This window comes from Protopterus annectens, chromosome 1.part0 (genome assembly GCF_019279795.1).
Source record: "Protopterus annectens isolate FY-2018-M chromosome 1.part0, PAN1.0, whole genome shotgun sequence".
Taxonomy (NCBI): domain Eukaryota; kingdom Metazoa; phylum Chordata; order Ceratodontiformes; family Protopteridae; genus Protopterus; species Protopterus annectens.
This window is the reverse complement of record NC_056725.1, coordinates 1,903,121,906-1,903,142,329: the sequence shown is the minus strand read 5'-3', so window position 1 is coordinate 1,903,142,329 and position 20,424 is coordinate 1,903,121,906. Positions and strand designations below refer to the sequence as shown.

Genomic DNA, 20,424 nt, shown 5'->3' with positions numbered 1-20,424 from the left:
TGATCAGAGGCTACAGTTAAATAGTAATTCCAGAGGCCTTGATGCATTGTGTTTCATACTATTTAGAAGGCATCCTGGGATATTGTCTTGGCCCATTGATGCAGTGTTCTTTGTCTTCGAGAGACCATTAAGGACCTGTTCTCTATTAGAAGGCATCCTGGGATATTGTCTTGGCCCATTGATGCAGTGTTCTTTGTCTTCGAGAGACCATTAAGGACCTGTTCTCTGTTGATAGTAGGGGGGGTTATATTTGATGATATTTCCTGAGGGAAGGTTGAGGGGAAGAGTGGAGTAAAGTTGGAGCTGAATTTATCAGCCAGGAGGGTTGCTGTATCTTATGGCTCAGTATAGGTGGCTCGATTTACAGTGAGCTCTGCACACAATTGTGTACTGTCTTTAAGGTTGCAGACATAGCTAAAGAATGTTTTATGGTTGTCCTTGGCCTGGGAGGCCAAATTGACTAAAAATATGGCTTTGGTATTTGTCCTCTGAGTTGTTTGTTTAGTTTGAGAGTGCTTTTATGCTGCTAGGTGCTGCACCTCCTAATTTTTGCTGTGATTTTCTTCCTCCTGTTCTACAACCGCTTGATTTTTGTGATTCCACCAGGGTGCTGTTTTTTTAGTTAGTTCTGTATTTCTTCCCGGTGAGCAGAGCTGCCTCTGTGCAGATATTAACATGGTTATACAGGGTTTCTGTGAACAGGTCTGCATAGGCAGAAGTGTTCTCATGGTTTATGGGGGCTTGAAATTTTGCTAGGTTCTCGCTTAAAAGTAGGATCAGTCAACACAAACCTTTATTTAATGGGTTAAGATTTGGATGGCATTTAAATTAGGTTTACACACAAGATCAGCATGCAGTAGTTTTGTTTATACTGCCTTTTAGGGTTGCAGCTGAGTTGTGGTTTGATATTTATCTGACCACCTTGGTTGTTCTAGTAACAGAAGCATACACTTTTTGCCATCCTACCCTGAAGTACATGAGGTGAGATATTTATTTCGCAGTATCAACTTAACAGGATATGGGTAACATTTTTAGGCTGATGTGGGATCCTTGATTACACGTAGTTGGCGGTTCCCATAGTGTTGACATGCTGTGAGCAGGAAAATGAGCAGAGTAGTTCTGTAGCAGGAACATGACCTGTTAAATGCATATGTTTGTGTTAACTTAAAATATATACATGTTTGTCTTAATATAAATAGCAAGCCAAAGTATTGATTTTTTTCAGGGTCAACACTCCACTGCAAAATGGGAATTGTTTAACCCTTTGGAACTTGGGTTGATAATTCCCTCTCCTTTGATCAACGTGTAATGACAGTAGTCAGCGAGTCCTTCTACTTAGCAGCTAATTGCCAAAAGAATATCATCTACTTCTTAATGTTCAGCTAACAAACTGAAGGCATGAAAACTAAAGGAGGCAGTGTGCCAATATTCATTAAAGATAAGTACACCTCCAGCTTGGTTAGACAGCATGATTCCCTGGAGATACTTCAGGTGGAATTAACTGGGGGCCTATTCAAATCATTGTCAGCTGCAAGACCATTTGGATCTACTTGAGTCTCAAGATACATCTGAACACCATGGTTTTGAGCGACTTTAACTACCCATCCATTGACTGGGCAAATTACTCGTGCGCAAAATCACTTGCCTAAAGGTTGCTCAACTTTATTAACTCTAAAGCCCTGGACCAGCTGATTGACACCCCTACAAGGGGTGCCAACATCCTGGATCTGGTGCTTACCAATATGGGGGAACCACTGTAGCATCCCCCACTGTGAGGTCATCTCTGGTGAGATCATTGTCATTCGAAGTAACCATCACACCTGACCCCCCCCCCCCCCCCCAGCAGCAACTACACTAAAAAACTTCTCCAAAGCAGATTATAACCTCTTACTGGATGGTATAAATAGCTTCACTGCACCTCCCTCGTCAGATGAAACTGGCAATTCTACACAAATGCTTTATACAAACACCTGTATAACTGCATTGACTCTGCCATACCTGATAGGACCAAAACAAGCTCCTTAAGGGAGAGTGAAACTGCCTGGTGGACAACTGCCATTAATAGGCTTTACAATAAGAGGAAGAAATTGCTGTCTGAGAAAGGGGTGAGCCCTAAACTGGAAACTCTCCCTCCTCAGCTTAAACAAGCAAGCAAGACTTTCTGTGAAGTTCTCCAAAGTTAACTACGAATCCAAATTAGCTTCCTCAACTAAGGACAACCATAAGGTGTTTTTAGTAACATCCGTAACCTAAAAGGAAAGACCCAGATTTATGCCGAACTAGTAGTTAATAATACCACGTATACTGAGCCTGTGGATGTTGCTAACCTGTTAGCTGACAAGTTCTGTGACAACTTCACTCCCCTGACCACACCACACATACTTATGAAATCCCTACCACCTGTCCTTTACCTTGTATCTGTAAAGCAAAGGTCGTGAACATCCTCTCTAAGGTCAAAAACTCTGCATCTGTGGGACCCGATAACATCCCTGGCTGCATCCTTTGTGGGCTGAAACAAGAATTAGCAACACCATTTGGTACTCTTTTTCAGTCCTAGTCTAAGCGGCGGCTTTGTCCCAGCTGAATGGAAAAAGGCCACTGTTATCCCCTTGCACAAAGGCGGTGCTTCCATTGACTCCAGGAGCTATAGCCCTATTAACCTTACTAGCCTTATCTGCAATGTCATGGAGCGTGTCATTATGGACCTTTATCAACAAAGATATGTAGGTAATCTCCAAACACTTGACCATACTTAATTTGGATTTGTCAAAGGGAGATTATGCGTGTTAAACTTGGTGGACTTCTCCGAGACGGTCACTAAGGCCCTTGATGGGAAATCTATACAAACAGCCTACCTAGACTTAGCCAAGGCTTTTGAAACTATTCCCCCACACAGGCATCCTTGACCAACTCCCCCAGCTAGGTATCAACCTTTATACCATTAGATGAGTCGCTAACTGTCTCTGATAAAATCCATATGGTCAAAATAGGGGAATCCACTTCAAGCAGTAGACCTGTAACCAGTGGTGTTCCACAGTGATCAGTCCTGGGATCACTGCTATTTTTGGAATCTATTTATCTGAAGTACAAGCTAAAACTAAAGGTCTATGGCTGACAAAGTTTGCTGATGACTGCAAACTGGGAACGGTCATAGAATCTCCAAACAGTGTCAGCATCATACAAGAGGGCCTTGTATAAACAAATGATTAGTGACAAAGTCATGGCCTTAACACATTTTTTTGCATTGAGTTTATCATCCCTTTCGGTAAGAGTAATGGTCCTGCTAAGTACACATTCAGTGGTGAGAGACCTGGGTGCACAGGTTGACAGCAACCTTACTTTTGATCACCATGTCTCCACAGTGGTAAGAAGGGCATTCTACTTTGCTCATCTCATAAGTAAGAGGATTGCCTCCAGAAAAAAAGTTATAACCTCCTTGTACCCCTCATCAGGCCCTAAATTGAGTACAAAGCCCTTTCTGGTATATACCTTTGCAAGCACCTGCAGCAATTGGAGAAACCACAGAGGTTTCTTACAAGGAAAATACATGGTCATCAGCATCTGTCCTATGTTGATCTGAAGTCGCTGTCTCTTTATTCTGCTTCGTACAGACTACTCCGAGGAGATCTTTGCCTTGCATATAAGGCAATCTTTGACCCTGCTTTATTGGAAATGCTGCATATCAGTAAGTCAAATGGTACATGAGATTAACTCACTCTAAAGGCCTTAACGTAGTATGTGACATTAATAGAACCTCCTGGAGGGATGGATTTGTCTCCCAGAGGTTTCCACACTTTTGGAACAGAGACTTGCTTTATGTCGAGCAAAGCCACCTCATTGGCACTCTTCAAACGCAGTTTGGGCTATTGGATGGGTAACCGCAAATTCACCCCAGGGGTTCCAACTGTGTCCCTTTTGGACAGGGGTGATAGGTGCTGATCGTGGAAATGAGGGTAAAACTTGCCTAGGCATAAAAGGGCCCTAGGGTCATTAGCCTGGTAACTTCCTATGGTTATGCCTCGCTCTAAAGACATTAATCTGGTGGACTTTTTTGATACAGTCACCAGAGCCCTGGATGAGGGGGAAAACTGTGCATGCAGCCTACCTGGACTTGCCCAAGGTTTTTGACACTATTCTCCACTCTGGCATTATTTGCAGACTCGCCCGGCTAGGTATCAAGCCTTATATTGTTAGGTGGGTTGCTAACTGGCTCACCAGTAAAACCCATACAGTCAAAATAGGGGACTCCACCTCTAACAGCAGATGCGTAACCAGTGGTGTTCAACCGGGATCAGTCCTAGAACCACTACTGTTCAGAATCTATTTCTCTGAAGTACAAGCAAAAAGTAAAGGTCTGTGGCTGACGCAGTTTGCTAATGACTGCAAATTTGGAGCAGTCAGAATCTCCAAATGATGTCAGCATCATACAAGACGGTCTTACACAAACAAATGATTGATGCCAAAGTCACAGCCTTAAACTCAATGCAAAAAAAAAAAAAAAAGTATTCTCATTTCCCTTTTCAGTAAGGGCGATGTTCCTGCTATCTACCACATCAATAGAAACACCCCAAGCATGGACTCATTGGTAAAGGACCTGGGCACACAGGTTGCCTTTGATTACCATGTCTCCATAGTGGTAATAAAGGCATTCTGTATTGCTCATCTCATAAGTAACGGAACTGCCTCCATCCCTGCACCCTTCCCTCATTGAGCCAGTAATTGAGTATAACGCCCCTTTTGATATGTACCTTTTCACAATCCTGGTATCTGCAGCAATTGGAAGGACCACAAAAGTTCCTCGCAAGGAGAATTCAAAGTATTCGGCATCTGTCCTATGAGGATCATCTGAAATCACTGTCACATTATTCTTTGTCATACATATTACTCAGAGGTGATCTCTGCCTTGCATATAAGGCAGTCTCTGACTCTGCGTTATTGGAAATGTTGCAGATCTGTAAGTCCAGTGGCTCACAGGTTACTCGCTCTAAAGACATTAACCTGGTATGTGACATTAATAGAACCTGCTGGAGGGACAGGTTCATCTCCTAGGGATTACCGCACCTGTGGAACAGACTCCCAGTTAATGTCAAGTAGAGCACCTCTTTGGCCCTCTTCAAGTGCGGTCTGGACGATCGAATGGGTAACTGTAAATTCACCGCAGGGGGTTCCACTTGTGCCTCTCTTGAACAGGGGCAATAGGTGCTGATTGTGGAAACAAGGGCAGAACTTGGCTAGCTTGTAAGGGCCCTAGGGCCATTAGCCTGGTAACTTCCTGTGATTCATTTCATGGCTTTGCATGTTAGACTGATGGGGCTGTAGTTCCTAGGGACAGTTGATAGTCCACCTTTATGAAGGGGATTGACTGTTGCCCTCCATTCGCCTGGCACGTAACCTGTTATGAGGCTGTAGTTTGAAGAATGCCTCAAGTGATCCTGCTAGGTCATGTTTTAGGCTATTTAGGAGGCAACTGAGGATATTGTTGTGGCCCTTTGAAGCAGTGTTTTTTTACCTTAGCAAGTGCCATCGGGACCTACTCCCTGTTGACAGTTAAGGATATGCTAGAAGGGGCTTCACAGGGGGTAGTGGTGGATGAAGTTAGTGAATCTGTAGGTTGATCAATTTAACCCCGTCACCGTGGTCACTGAAGGTTGTGGCATTTACCTCCAGTTTTGCACACTACCAACTTTTACTTTTAAAGTTCCTGACATAACTGAAGAAACCCTTGTGATTGTCCTGACCTCATAATTGGCCATGTTGCACTTTTTTAGACATCTTAGTTTCTTGTTGTTAAATCGATAGCCCTTGTCTCTGAGAGTTGTTCTTTCTGATTTTGGCCATGATTTTTTTTTCTTTTGTTGTTCACCCTGTTGAAGTAAGGATTCCACCGGTGTTTTTTTTGTTAACGTGGGCTTGCTTCTGGTAGGTACAGCAGTTTCAGTGCAGACATTTACATGTTTGTGCAGGGTTTCTGTAAATAATTCTTGCTTTTGACTGCTGACCAGAAACACTGATTTAAGGTGGCATTTTCATTTTTGAGAGTAGCATTTTGAAAGTGTGTTGCATTTGGTTTTAGAGTTTCGTAACTGAATGTGTGGTTTCTCTACACAGGCTTAATAAAGCTCAGAAGGAGGCTAACCTGACAACCAACTGTTTATTAGAAGCTATAGTCATGTATACGTTTCATGAAGTTGATGTGCTTGTTTGTTCCTGATTTGAAGTCCTTTATGCATTTTAATCACTGTCTACTGAGTGATAAATGTGTTTACCAGGGAGATGTTTGTATTCTGTAGATTGCGGTTTCTAGCATGTGAGTATTACTGCAGACATATTACCAAATGAAGAAAATGCAAGACTTGTGCATTTAGATATTGCCCCATCCTCTGAGTTAAAGCATTTAGTATGGCTGAGCAACCACAGCTGAACATCCTTTGGCAGGCTGTAAAGTATTTAATAAGCCACACATTGATGTGCAGTGCCTTGACACAAATGTTAAGCAGTACCACAGTTGATTTGTCTCCCACACGAGTAACTGTAGGAATCTTTTACCAGTGGTAGTGGCAATACAAGTAGATCTTCTAATGGTTGGCATTACAGTAGGGATAAAAAACATACTTAGTAAACAGACTGCTTGTCATCTGTTTGTCTTCTGCACTGCACACCCTGCGACACTTTTGAAGTGCTGCAGCTTTATGTAGTGCCACAGATTGTATTTGTGTAATACTAATACAAATAATGTGCTGCATGTAGGTGTCTACATGCACATTACTTCAGAAAACCATGAGATGGCCCTCAAGGCATGGCTAAATGCAAATGTATATGGACAGTTGCATACTGGTGGTCAGGACTTGAACCACAGAACCTGGAGCTTTGATGTACATGTTTTAAGCACTGAGTCTGTGCTGCCAACCCCCCTCCCCCATTAGTTGTTTAACTGTTATTCTGTTTTTTAAGCATGAAAGTTTAATGTGAGTGAGGATTTGACATCTTCCAAAGTAAGTGGAAGAAGAAATATAGATTGAGAAACCTAGGGGACCCTGGAGGTGGTTGTTGCAAAATGTTATTTGTGCAGTGTAGTAAATGTTTATTGCATGCAGTGACAGCAGCTAACACTATTGCATTTGCAGATACTTAGGGACATGTCATCTCTCCAGTCATCCATCCATCCTCAGCCCCTTTTCTCATTAAGCGCATGGGGTCAGGGTGTCACTTCAGCAGTTAGTCATCTTGAGCCAAGGTTTTGCACTGCCAAGGTAGCTAGCCCTGCTGCAGTAGTTCATTCGTACACTCACTTGTGCACACACTGTCGCACCTATGGCCAGTTTAGAGTGTCCAGTCCACCTACTGCATGCCTTTGGGATGTGGGAGGAAACGGGAGCACCCGGAGGAAATCCTCCATTTAACACTCTGCAAAAACAACAACAAATGTAAGGAAGAAAGCCAAACGAGTCAGGAGACTACTGCAAACAATTCAGTCCACCAGCTGTGCAAGTAACCAAAAATGAACGCTTTATTAATCTGCGTTTTCGTCCAACAAGTCTGCAAAAACACTAACAGACCCAATTGGGGCATGAGGAAACTCCAGTCTTACATTCATGTTGTGCTTTGCGCAATTGAGGTGATGAAAATGATGCATAAGTTTGTAGAATGACTGAGCACCAGTACACTCGTTACTGTCAGAGAAAAAAATGCCATTTCAATGCGTTGTAGCATGACACTTCAGTACTCTGAATTTACTGCAGAGTGCACTGGCTGACAGTGAAAGATGTTAAGAGCTGGCCTAGAAATGTCACTACATATTTATGTGGAAACTTCAGTGAAATGAGTAATTGAAAATTTAAGATATCAAGTGTATCTTTTTGTGCAAGATATGGAAAAAATGTAAAAAGTAGTCTCACAGACAGTGTGACCAAAATGTCATAATTTTCCATTCCTCCTTTTTTTGTTAGGAAACTTGAGTATCATCAGTCAAACCACAATGAATAAGTCATTGTCAAGTTGTTTAACTCTGTGACTAGCTGCATTGTTCATTTGCAGACAACTTTAATTTTTTTCTTTTTGCTTTTGAGTTGATGAGACTGCAGATGTCAGATAGCATTACTCGTTATCTGAAACAGCGGTACTTTGTAAGATGTGAATGCTTGTATCACTAGTCAAGTTTGTCCACTGATTAAACTTCCTGCTTGAAGGAAGATAAATGCTAGTAATTCTACATTTGTTCGTGGTTGCACTTTAGTGCTTTCTTTGTTTAAGAAATGCTGTTCCTTACCAGTGTTCCATTGCAGTGTAGGAGGTCTGTTATCATATGAGCGAATCGCACAAATTGCGAACGCTCATAATATCGAATGTACCGGACAGCTAAGTGGTTTTTCTGAGATTGCGGTACAGTGAAGAATGGGATATTTGCCCTTTCCTCAATGTAGTGTGATCTCAGAGTTGGAATATATATTTGGCGGGGGGGGGGCACAGCCCCCCATTAGGAAGTTCGAGGTCCGGTATGTTCAGTATTATGAGCATTCGCAATTTGCGCGATTCGCTCATATGATACAGACCCGCAGTGTAGGTGCTATTGTTGTGTTACAAAGATATCTGAAAAATGCTGTAGTATAATTTTACTGACTTATTTTACAGACTTGTAATAACGCTTTATTGTTACTGTTTTCCATTTGTAACTAACTATTGTGCTCTTTTTTCAGGTTCATATTGAAATACACTGACACTTCAGACTTTCTTTGTATTTCATTGAATGAAGTTTATCTCTGCTTACAAGGACTATCTTCATTGTGCATTAGCGGTGTACATTCCAGAAGTATATGATGAGAAACATGAAGGAAGTTTACAATGTTGTCACTGTTACTCATCTGCCTATGCAAGAAAATAAAGATGACTTTTTCCATCATGACTCGCATTTTCATAGAAGCAGCATAAACCTTTGCGGTGTCTTGGAATCAGACTGGGACTACATTCCTCAAATCAGCTGTTTATGGCAGAACAGCGCTCCAACTGATTTTAGGGCTACTTTGCTAAGACAAGCTGGCCCATTGAAGCTTAGGAGTGTTACATTTTTTAACGGTAAACTGTTGCTCTGTATTCCAAAGAACAGTTTTAAGGATTGTAGAAGGCAAACTGTGGATCATTTGGAAAAAAATAAGTATGACTGCAGTGTGGAGTGCACACATCTGTCTGCTCAGAAAGGACATTTGGATGAATTGCTTGAGTGCATTAGTAATGAAACTGTAGTTCAGTGGCTTACACGGGCTTGCAGCATCCTGGAAGAACTGCCTGCTGCCACTCTGAAGACAGTTTTGTTCATTTTACAAATTCTTGGTTGCACAAGATACCTCATAATAAGAAAGTGAAATTGTTACAGCTAGAAATACGAATTCTTAAGGATGAACTAGATTTTGCTTTTAGAAACTTGGTAAATAAGCAGTATCAGCCATCTGGCTTGTGCTCCATACTTAAAATAACACTGCTTGAATATCCCAAGAAGCTACTGCACAGTGATAAACAGTACCTTTTCCTTGATTATCTCAACCTCATGTTGTTGGATAGAACAGAACTGTACAAGATGTTTTGTAATGTGACATATGCAAGCAGTAGCCCTCTGGTAGTTCACTGGGTACTTGCCATCTGTGCTTTTGCACTTAAAAGTATTTGGCATGCTGTTATGAAGGTGGGTATGATGTTTCTGCACTTTTTGATGGCCAGCACCTCTCCTCATTGGTATGGTGGTAGGTATGTTCTGCTGTATAGGTATTGAGGATTTGTAGAGTCAGTGCAGAATACAGTGTGAGAGCATGTACACACTTTAATTTCCTCCTGTTACTGGTCTTTCTGATCTCAGTAGCTTGCCACAGTTCTTCACTTACTAGTGGTCTTGTTAACAAGTAATCTGCTTGTACAAGAAGAAGCAGAAAAACTATTTACTGTAGAAAATAATTGCGCAGTAGTTCAGCTAACTTTTTTTACAGTATATTACTGCCTTGCCCAAACCAACATATTGATAAAGTGATTTATAGGTTTAGATTCATAAAGATTCATAAATATTCCAAGGCCACTGAATCACATAATCATTCTCTCCTTGCCAGAACCTTCCTCTGGAGTAAGTTTGTGGATACCTGTCTAGTCGTCTCTTATGTTTAAAGGAAGAGAACGAGTCGCAGGGGTAGTTTATTCCAGAGCTTTGGGAGGCTCTGGGTTATCTGGGTTATAAACCTGTTTTTTTGTTTTATTCATCTGTTGATGAAGATTTAGGTCCCTGGGTTTAGTACTGGTGGAAATATCGGATTGCAAAAAAAAACAGGAGGTCCAGGACAATCGGTGTCTCTAATGCCTCAGTAAGACAAAGGTCGCACCTCAGAAGTCTATAAAAACTGCAAGAAGGACCTAGCTAAGTTGGATCTTTACTGTAATAGCTTAAACCTCCCGTTGTGGAGGCCTATAGGATATATTAAGGGCATAGCTGTTTTTTTAGATGCACGGCTTCTGAATATCCATGGCTTTTTTACTTTATAGGTTCATACTAGGCTATCTGCCCTAGGGCATTTATAAGCTTAGCCAGAGTGTGTTTGGCTTTCGCCACCCATTTTAAATTAATTTTGCTATGCCCTTTTTCGAGGTTAGTATACTGTGCCTCTGTCTAACAGTGACACAGAAGTGATACCCGGGGTAAACCTACGATCTCCCATCCACTCATCAAGATTCCTCTTGAAGAGAGTCAGTGAGGGACTCTACATTCAGGCCAGTAAAGCCAAACCCTTTTAGCTGTAGACCTGACATGTTGTGGCCTTTGACACTGAATAAAGACATAGAGCTTCCAGCCTCTCTTGGTGGCTCAGGGAGCATAGCGCTTCCAGCCTCTCTTGGTAGCTCAGGGGACTTTAGGCCTGTGATCTTTTTGGTTGGGAACTTTTTTGGGGGTTTCTGATTGTTTGTTTGATATGTTTAGTGAGTTCTAGGTCCATCCCAAAGGGGGTGTTGTACTCCATTATTGGTTTGATCAGGAAGTAATGATCTATTTAGAGTGTGACAGTATTTGTTTAGCAATTAGCTGGGCTAAATAATTTCCTGACAACTGTTTTATGATCAAAAGCGAAGGAGTACTATTATCTCAAGTACGTAGGTCCTTGACTACATTTTTGTTTTGTAGTTGTGTTGTCTAGGCAGTATGATGAGAGGAAGGGATGTTTGTCAAAAGTGGTGCTGTTACAATTATTAGCATTTAGTCTGAGCTTCATTTTAGTATGCCAAGAGTTTTACTAAGGCAGGCTCATTCTGGAGGGTTTGGGTGATTAAGATTTAATGATAAACCCTCCTTTTACAGTGTCATGCAGATGTTGTAAAAGTTTGTCAGAGGCTCTCTGCATGGAAGATCCAAGAGGTAAAAACCAAAAAAAAAACATGTCCCAGCACAGATCTCTGAGGAACACCACTGGAGACTTTCTTACTTTCTGATGAGGCACCTACAACTTGCACTGCGTGCATCGCCTTTCAGCCAGTTTGGCATCATCTTACCAAGTATGGGTTAATTTTTAAAACGGTTTGCTTTTGTTTGATGTCAGCAGGGTAAATGGTGTCAAATGCCTTGGTTGAGTCAAGAGATACACCATGTGCACTGCATGGCCACCATCTGCATTCTCTGCAACCCCTTTGTAGAAATTTACCAGATTAAGTAGGATCTACTCTTCACAAAAACACTGTTGGAGGTTGAGTCTAACATGGTTTTTGATATTGCATTTGATGAGTTTTATAATATGGTCCATGGCTTTGCAGACGTGTCATATAAGACTGATAAGTGTAATTACCTAGGATGGGTGTAAGACCACCCTTATGGAGGGGCATCACCACTGCTGTGCTCCACTTATTGGGGACAAAACCAGTAACTAAACCAGTTTGAGGAGTGTGTCTACAAGGACGAGTTTGAAACTATTAATTAAGCAACCAGGTGTGTTGTCAGGTCTCATGGAAGAAGTTTTTGATTTTGGTTAGTACTTTAGTAAATTATTACTTTAGAGTTAATTGGGGGATCAAGAACTTCAGATATTTGGGAGCTTTGAATAGAAGTCCCATGGATGAAGTTGCCACTGAATTTATTCATAAGGATATTGGCCAAGTCTTTTGGGTCAGAATAGGGGGTCCCATTATGAGCAAGTTTTAAGCAATGTTAGGGTATTGTGTGTGTGTGTGTGTGTGTGTGTGTGTGTGTGTGTGTGTGTGTGTGTGTGTTTTTTCCTAACACTGGTAAAGAAGGATTTATAAAATCATTTTCTTCAGAGGTCAGCCTAAGTTCGCAGGTTCCTTTTGTGGATCTGAAAGTGTTCTCCGTTTATTTTGGGGATTTTTTTTTAAATTACCCTTGAAGATGAGCTTTGGATCTATTAAAGTTTCTGTCTTTTTTTTTATTTCCTATGATACTTGGTTCTGGTAGGGACTGCTAGGTCTACTTATTTTTCCAAATGGGTATAGAATTCCTTAGTGAAGCTTGCTGCTGTATTAAGGTGCACATGCCTTCATTGTACTGACAAGCATTTATTGTTAGAAATTCATTTTAGTTTATAGCTACGCTTACTGCCTCTAGTATGACACAGTAGTAAGCATTTCTACCATTCACTACCATCTGCAGGTGTTAGTTTTATTCACCAGTTTCTGGTTTTCTGTAGTTGTATCCTGCATTTTCTCACCACCACCTCTCATCTTAAAAAATGCAGTGTACAAAACATGGGGTGTTTTATGCAAGAATAAATGTGTACATAATAAACACTTTACTGCTCATATGTTTTATGATTGCACTGTAACTGGTTTATTGTTATTAAGCTGTTTTTCTTAGGCCTTCTCTCAACAGGCTTGACTCATTTGGTCAGTTTAGGTAACAAAATATAAATAATAGTTAGTAACATAATTTGTTATTGTAAAATAATTCCTAATTAACTTGTAGAACTTTTAGTTTTCTAGAAGTAGCTAGTGACTTCAGAGCAAGGTGTGGTTGCTGTAGGGAGCACCTGAGTGGATGGGACTACATTGGGTACGGTCAACTTTGAGCATGGGTACAGTTTTGAAAAAATATTTATACAGAGCTGTGTGCAAGCAGGTGTGCTGTAGCAGCAGTCTACCAATTAATTCTCCATGTTTGACATGGAAAACAGCCTTAAGCTCTGCTGAGAGCCAGTTAAGTTCCTGGCTACCCTGTCTCCTAGCCAAGCACAGTATTTCAGATCCAGGCTCATTAAAAGGCAATGCTTGGCAGAACAGAGACACACTATCCACAATGCAGAGTGATTTACAATGCATATTTATTTGTGGAATAGAAGTACTTTGTTTCTTTCTGATGTGGATAGGAAAATGCACACATTGTGGGGGGGGGGGGGGGGTCAGTCAGTTTAGAATGAGGGCATGTTGTACTAGTGCCAGGTATATAATTCAGGCAGATATACATGAGCCTTTCAAGGAACAGTAGGCTGAGAAATCTGTTTAAAGGACTGCTGTAGCGGAAACTGAAAAACATGCATTTTGATTGTATATTGACGTTATATGTGATGTATTTACTCTGTCTGTTGGTTACAACCCAAAGTGCCCTTCTTTGTGCTTCCAGTAGGGCAGTCTAAGGATTCGGAAGAAGAGATTCTCGTGTCCCAGTCACTCATGCTTTATCTTTGCATTTGTGTAGAATTACAAAACTCTGAATAACTGCTTTTAAGAATATCTGGACAGAAATCTGAGTTTTTTCCCCATTGTGGGGCTGGTGTGTGCGTTTGTAAAAAAAAAAAAAAAAATATATGTTATTGACCTGGTATTTAAGAATACAGATTCTTCATGCACCTCCCCCCCCCCCCCCCGATTTCTTCTTCACTGGTAAAGTGTAAGCTAATAATCTCATGGGCGTGCCTTCGTTGAAGGTTGGGCTGGCAACTCGGCACTGTAAAAATCTACTGCCAATCATTAGCGGACCAGAGTTCCGCTCTGGCGATGGTGACCCCTAACCAGGAAAAGCTGAAAGAAGAAGAAGAATCTCTAAACCACTTGAAATCTGTTAATCAGAATTCACGGATTCCAAATATACAAATCTCATAATTTCCTGTAACAGTCTCCAAATTCACTTGTCCAGTTAGTACCCTACATATAGCCGTAGGAAGTAAATACACAAAGGAGTTGTGTATCTAAATGTGTAAAACAGACAGTTCCCGCCAGAGCAAGTTATAATCGGGGAAATTCAGGCTCAAGCTAAACTAGTGGTTCACTGACTTAAACAAAATTTAAGCTTTGATTTTATTGTAGGTGCAGAAACCCCCTCAGGTCAATGAGAATGTCACAAATCTGAGTAGGAAATGCAAAACAAACAAAAAATTCTACTAGTAAGGTCTACTAAAGTGGCCCGTGGACTAAATCTGGCTTCTGAAGCAAAGGACAGCTACAAATCCCTCTTTAACTGTGTCAGAAAATTAAGAAACTGCAGTGAATGCCTAGAAAAAATGGCGTCATCTTCAGATCCGGGATGGGAGGTTGGCGTAATGGCTAAGGTGCTTACCTTAGAAACGCAAGGTGCAGGGTTTGATTCTGACATGGGGTAATTGGCTAGGCTTAAAATGGTCCATAAGGGCAGTTAGCATAGTACTAACCTATGAGCATTGCCGATGTACTGTCAGATACTTTGCGGTAAAATTTTACCCATGAAACTATCCAAGTACCTCCTATACTTGAATCCCTCAACCCCTTGTTATTACTAAAGAGCATCTACTGAAAGTGCTATCAGAAACCAAAAATACCTTCTCCATGGGACCTGGTAATACTTGGCTGTCAAAACGGTACTAAATATGCCCTGGCAGAACAACTTTGTAACCTTTTTAACCTGAACCTGTCAGTTGACACCCTCTTGGAGGAGTGTAACAATGGTGATACTGCTCCATAATGATGGTTCAGCCACAGACCCCAGGAATTATAGACCCATCAATCTGACAAATGCCATCTGCAAGGATATGGAACACATTAAAACTAGCCTAATATAATATTTGTAAAGCCAAAATTTTAGGCTAAACCCAAGGTAATTTGGCTTGCTGTAGGGTTGATCCTGTCATTTGAAAAAGTTTACCGGATTCATTAAAGTAACTTAAGCTGTGGACAGTGGCCAGTCTGTCCCGGTGGCATACTTTTATCTTGTAAAGGCCTTTGACGCTGTCCTCATGGCAACATAGTTAATAGACTGCAAGCATTGCAAAGTGACCCTCCGTGTAGTGAAATTGGAAATCACATGGTGTGAGTCGCCGGTGTATTGTCTGAGAGTAATAAAATAACTAGTAGTGTCCCACAGGGCTCAGTGATAGGCCTCCATGTATTTGGTATTTACTTATTCAATCTCCTGACCAAAAAACAAGATCTTTAAATTACCAAGTTTCCAGACAGTTGTAAGCTTGGAGTCCTTGTCAAGTCCCCCTGTAATGGGCCTCAAACAAAAACTTGCACTCATAAGTACCTGGTGTACTGAAACTGGGCTTACGTTGAATGCTAAAACATGTAACATTGGAGCATTTGGTACACAGCCACTCACCTCAATGTACAGTATGGAGTCGACCCCACCTTAAAATGAAAGTGTAGTAAGAGATCTCGGAACGTTTTTAGATGGATTCCTCTTCTTTGACCACTAAGTAACAGTAACAATGCAATAGTTTTTGCATCTAATTGCCATGGGAAAATCATGCAGATCAAGACAAAGCATTGTCCCCTTACATTCTGCAGGAATTGGGGCCTATCGTAGAATAGAAGGCATCCTTCGTGATGTACCGAACTAGACATACTAATTAAATAGAAGGATGCAGAGGTACCCAAGCTAAAAAAAATGGTGGCCTTAAAAACCTTTAGTTATCAGGAAAGATATGAGGCACTGCCACTTTACTCAGTGTCTTATTTTTCTGAGAAGGCATCTATGCTTTGCATTGCTTCCCAAACTGTTAGAGATCCAGTGGTCCTGGATTTTTTACACCTTAACCTATGAAACAGTTAAACTAATAATAGAACCAGTGACCTAAATCTGCATTAGCAGATCAGCAGTATGTGGTAGAGAGACCGGTTCATGACTCACCACCCCCCCACCCCCACCCCACCTCTGGAGTAACCTGCCTCTTCAAATCAAGCAGTGGGATACACTGTCTTTTTTCATATGGGACATGATTGTATGGGTGTTCATAAATTCACCGCTGGCAATACAGGCTTAGCCCCCTTGAGAGGGGAGGTCTGGTCTAGAGTGGGTGTTGGCAAGGTGTAATGGTCACAAGAGCCTGCTGCCTTGAATGTGTGTGTGTGAATGTGTGTGTGTGTGTGAATGTGTGTGTGTGTGTGAATGTGTGTGTGTGTGTGAATGTGTGTGTGTGTGTGAATGTGTGTGTGTGAATGTGTGTGTGTGAATATGTGTGTGTGTGTCTGTGTGTGTGTGTATATATATATATATATATGTGTGTGTGTGTGTGTGTACGTATGCATTAAATACAGGAATATTCACATATAAAATGTGTGTGTGTGCACGCGTGCTAATATGAAGCATTGTTATCAGTAGGCTCAGGTTTTCATGCATTATGTTCACAGTGTAGTTATTGAAAAGCTTCCATTGTATACAAACTTGACCATTACCCATGGTCACTAATGTCATTTAGGGAAAAAATGGTGACATTCCATCATGACTTGGAAATTTCCTTGCTTGCATAGTTTGTGTGCGCTGCTTTCAAGCTGTAAATTGGTAAACTTATTCGGCACATTTAAGTTGCTGTTTTTATCGGGCTTACCCATAACTGATGAAAAATGCACCATTGTAACTGTGAGCAACTGCCTTTTCCTGCAGGTTTCCAACTGCATGTATAATAGTTCTCTCCATATTAACGTGCACTCTAGCAGTTTAGTTTGAAAGTCTGTGTTTTGTATTCTTTAAAAAAAAAAAAAAAAAAAAAACTGTTGCAGTTTTCATGTGTTCTGGCAATGTGTATTATCTTGCATGTGCAGGCTGTTATCATTCCAGCCGTTTTTCAAGTTTTCATATTCATGGCTGCAAACTGAGTTGAGCATACATTTGAGATGGACAGGTGTAAGGGGCAGAACATGCAGGTTGTAGTCAACTTTTGTTTTGTCCTCCTAAAATCCAGTACTTTGCCAAGACCCTCTCTCCACATTTCCCAACATCACTGAATCAAGTTTGTAGCCATCATTGCATTATTCTGATGTTTTGAAGAAATTTCATGCTTTTCACTTTAGTAATTTTTTCCCTAATTGTTCATGCTTCCGAGCATCCTGTTCGACAAGCTTTACAATTTGTGCTTCATTCCCACATAATGAAAGTGGTGCATAGGTTTGTGTGTGTACGTATGTTTTTGCTCCTTAGATCCAATGATAGTCCTCAATCTTGTTTCTCCATTTCTCATGTAGTGTTAATTCTGTAAACTTGTTTGACTGTAGTAGATGTTTTACTGTATTTTCTGCTCTTTTTGGATAAGGTGACAGTTAAGCATCAGATAGACAAATAGTAAGTAAAGTTGTCATACTTCACAAAGGTGTGAAGGCGGTAGTCTACAAATTTCTTATAGGTTGCTGTTTTTAATGTAGAATATTATGTAGGGTATTCTACAGCTTTGGTTGATAATAGAGAAGAGTAACCCCTGACTATGTGTACCCCACCCTCAGTAACCTTTTATGCAAAGCTACTTCTGCTCACAGGGTTCAGTGTCTGTCTACATTATTTATGTAAAGGCTGTGTTAGTGTACAAATATTAAAATTACTTTCTACGCTGGGTTCCTTATTCACTTTTGGTTCATCTGGTCATTTTTTTGTAATTTTGGTTCTTGGAATTGACATGTGGTGTAGTATATTCAAATGGTTATAGAGATGTTATTTTTTACAGCAATGTAATTCTTCTAGTACATCTTGCAGATGAGAGGAGGGCTGCTCTTAACCCCCTACTTCCTGAGAATTTCCATATAACGTAATGGTCAAAAAATATTTCTCAACATCCCTAGCTTGTGTTATGTTGTTTGCGGTACTGTTAATTGTCTGTTAAATTCTTAACAGTGTAAGCAATTCCCGACTATGCAAGAAAAAGTTCCAGTATTGAAAGCACATATCATCCCTGTAATGCCAGTCATGTAGTTTCTTCCCTAACTTCTGCCCAAAAAAAAAAAAAAAAAATCCTTTAGGGCTTTCTCTTCTCTTGGCAAAGTTGGGCATTACAGCTAGTAACAGGAACCACCCTCACTCGTGCATTTCCTCCAGCAGTGCATGCCATCCCGCCCTCTTCATTTGTTTTCACCACCCCCTACTTTGTTTAAAAACTCTCTCATCAAATTAAATGGGGAACTAAGCGGGCTAATTAAGTCGAGCAAAACCAACTCTGAGGTTAAGATAGCCTTGCAGGTGAAAGATAACCATAAGACTTTCTTCAGCTGTGTCAGAAACGTCAATGGCAACACACAGCAATGTGCTGAACTGATGGTTAATGGTGCCACATTCACCAAGCTTGGTGATATAATAAACTTGTTGGTGGACAAATTCACTTCCATCTTTACTTCCCTCTCACCGCCAACCATCCTCCAAAAAATACCCTCAAACATAACCCCTCCAACTGTAACTAGGGAGTATGCACTGGCTGCGCTCACTGAAACCAAGAACACTGCCTCAGTGGTCCCTGATAAAATCCCAGGATGCATTTTATCAAGACCCCTTGAGAGATTGTGTAAGTATAGTCCCAAACCAGGCTTTGTGCCATGTTAATGGAGGGCTGTGATGGCCATCCCCCTTCAAAAGAGGATTTTCAACAGATTCTGGAAACTGCAGACCCAGTAGTGGGAATAGTATTTCTAGAGACATTGAAAGAATTATGGAACTCCCATCAAGGATGTAGGAAATCTCCAGACATGGATATATCCCAGTTTGGCTCTGCCAAAAGAAGGTCATGCTTACTGAATCTGGTGGGCTCTTTTTTGAAAGGTCGCTATGGCAATGGATGAGGAGAAAACTGTGCATACTGCCTCCCTAGATCTGGCTAAAGCATTTAATAAAATACCCCACTCAGGCATTGTCAACAAACTTAAATCCCTTTATAACACTTTTTGGATAGCTAGCTGGCTGACTGATAGGACCCAGGAGGTTAGAACTGGTGAGACCACCGCCACAGAGAGGTCTGTCATGAGCAGAGTCCCCCAGGACTCTGTAGAGCCAATGTCAAATGCTTCTGGTAATCAAGTTCTCAAATAATTGCAACCTGGGAACAGTCGTTGAACCCCCCTCCCCCACAGGAAAAGAACATCCTTCAGGAAGGTCTAACACAACGATTGATGCCAACTCCATGGCTTAAAACTCACTACCAAGGAATGCATTATAGGTTCATAGGTGTGTACTAGGCTAATGGCCCTGGAGCCTTTACAAGCCTAGCCCATAGGATTACCCTGGCATCATTCCACCCGACCTTAGTTCCCAGAGCTTCTGTCGAGTAAAGCCACTGGATTGATCCCTGGGGTGAATTTTCTATTTCCCATCCACTCATCAAGATTTCTCTTGAAGAGGACCAGTGAGGTGCTCTGCTTGACATGTATGGGAGGTCTATTCCATAGCATGGGCAGTCTCTGGGTTATGAACCTGTCCCTCCAGCATGTTCTGTTGGTTGTTGTAATGAGGTTGAGGTCTCTGGAGCGTGTGATGCAGAGGGATTGAGATTTCTTTAGATGTAGCATTTCTAACAGAGCTGGGTCAGCCATGGCTTTGTAAGTCAAGCAGAGATTGCCTCTAAGTAGGCGATTTGAGACATATGGAGATTTTTTAGTCCATATAAGACAAATGTTTAAGGCCTAGGATCCTCTTTATGAGGTACTTTTGCGGCCTCTCCAGTTGTTACAGGTGTTTAGTGAGGTGCATGCCAAATGGGGCATTGTACTCTATGATTGGCCTAATGAGGGAAGAGTAGAAAGAGACAATGACCTCTTTCTTCCTGGATGCAAAACCCTTAGTAATGAGATGTGCCACATAGAAGGACTTTCTGATCACAGTGGCAATGTGGAGGTCAAACGAGAGGTTGCTGTCAACCTGTGTTCCCAGATCTCTTATAACACCTTCTGTGTTCAGTGGGCTACCATAGATGTGGTAATTCATGGGAACTGGGTTTTTCCCAAAGGGGATAACAACACTTTTTTTTTTTTTTTTTTGGCATTGAGCTTAAGGCCATGGTTCTGACAACAGTCGTTGGTCTCCGTGAGACCTTTCTGTACGATGTCAACATCACTTGGGGAGTTAATTATAGATCCCAACTTGCAATTGTCTGCGAACTTTGTCAGCCAGAGTCCCTAGATGTTGGCCTGGACTTCAGAGAAGTAGATACCAAACAGGAGAGGACCCAGGACCAAACCCTGTGGGACTCCACTCATGACTAGTCAGCAGTGTGACTTGGAGTCCGCTACTTTCAC

At 41.3% G+C, this 20,424-nt stretch overlaps 1 protein-coding gene across 1 annotated transcript in view; it reads left to right on the top strand.

Annotated features, from left to right (window-relative positions):
• The window catches only part of LOC122800795 (small integral membrane protein 10-like protein 2A), a 162,585-nt gene that overhangs the window by 43,108 nt on the left and 99,053 nt on the right, over positions 1-20,424 (top strand). Inside the window, exon 2 of the mRNA XM_044070068.1 lies at positions 8,694-9,673. Coding sequence (XP_043926003.1) covers positions 8,694-8,714 — 21 coding nt within the window. The 3' untranslated portion in view covers positions 8,715-9,673. The remainder of the gene's footprint in view (positions 1-8,693; positions 9,674-20,424) is intronic.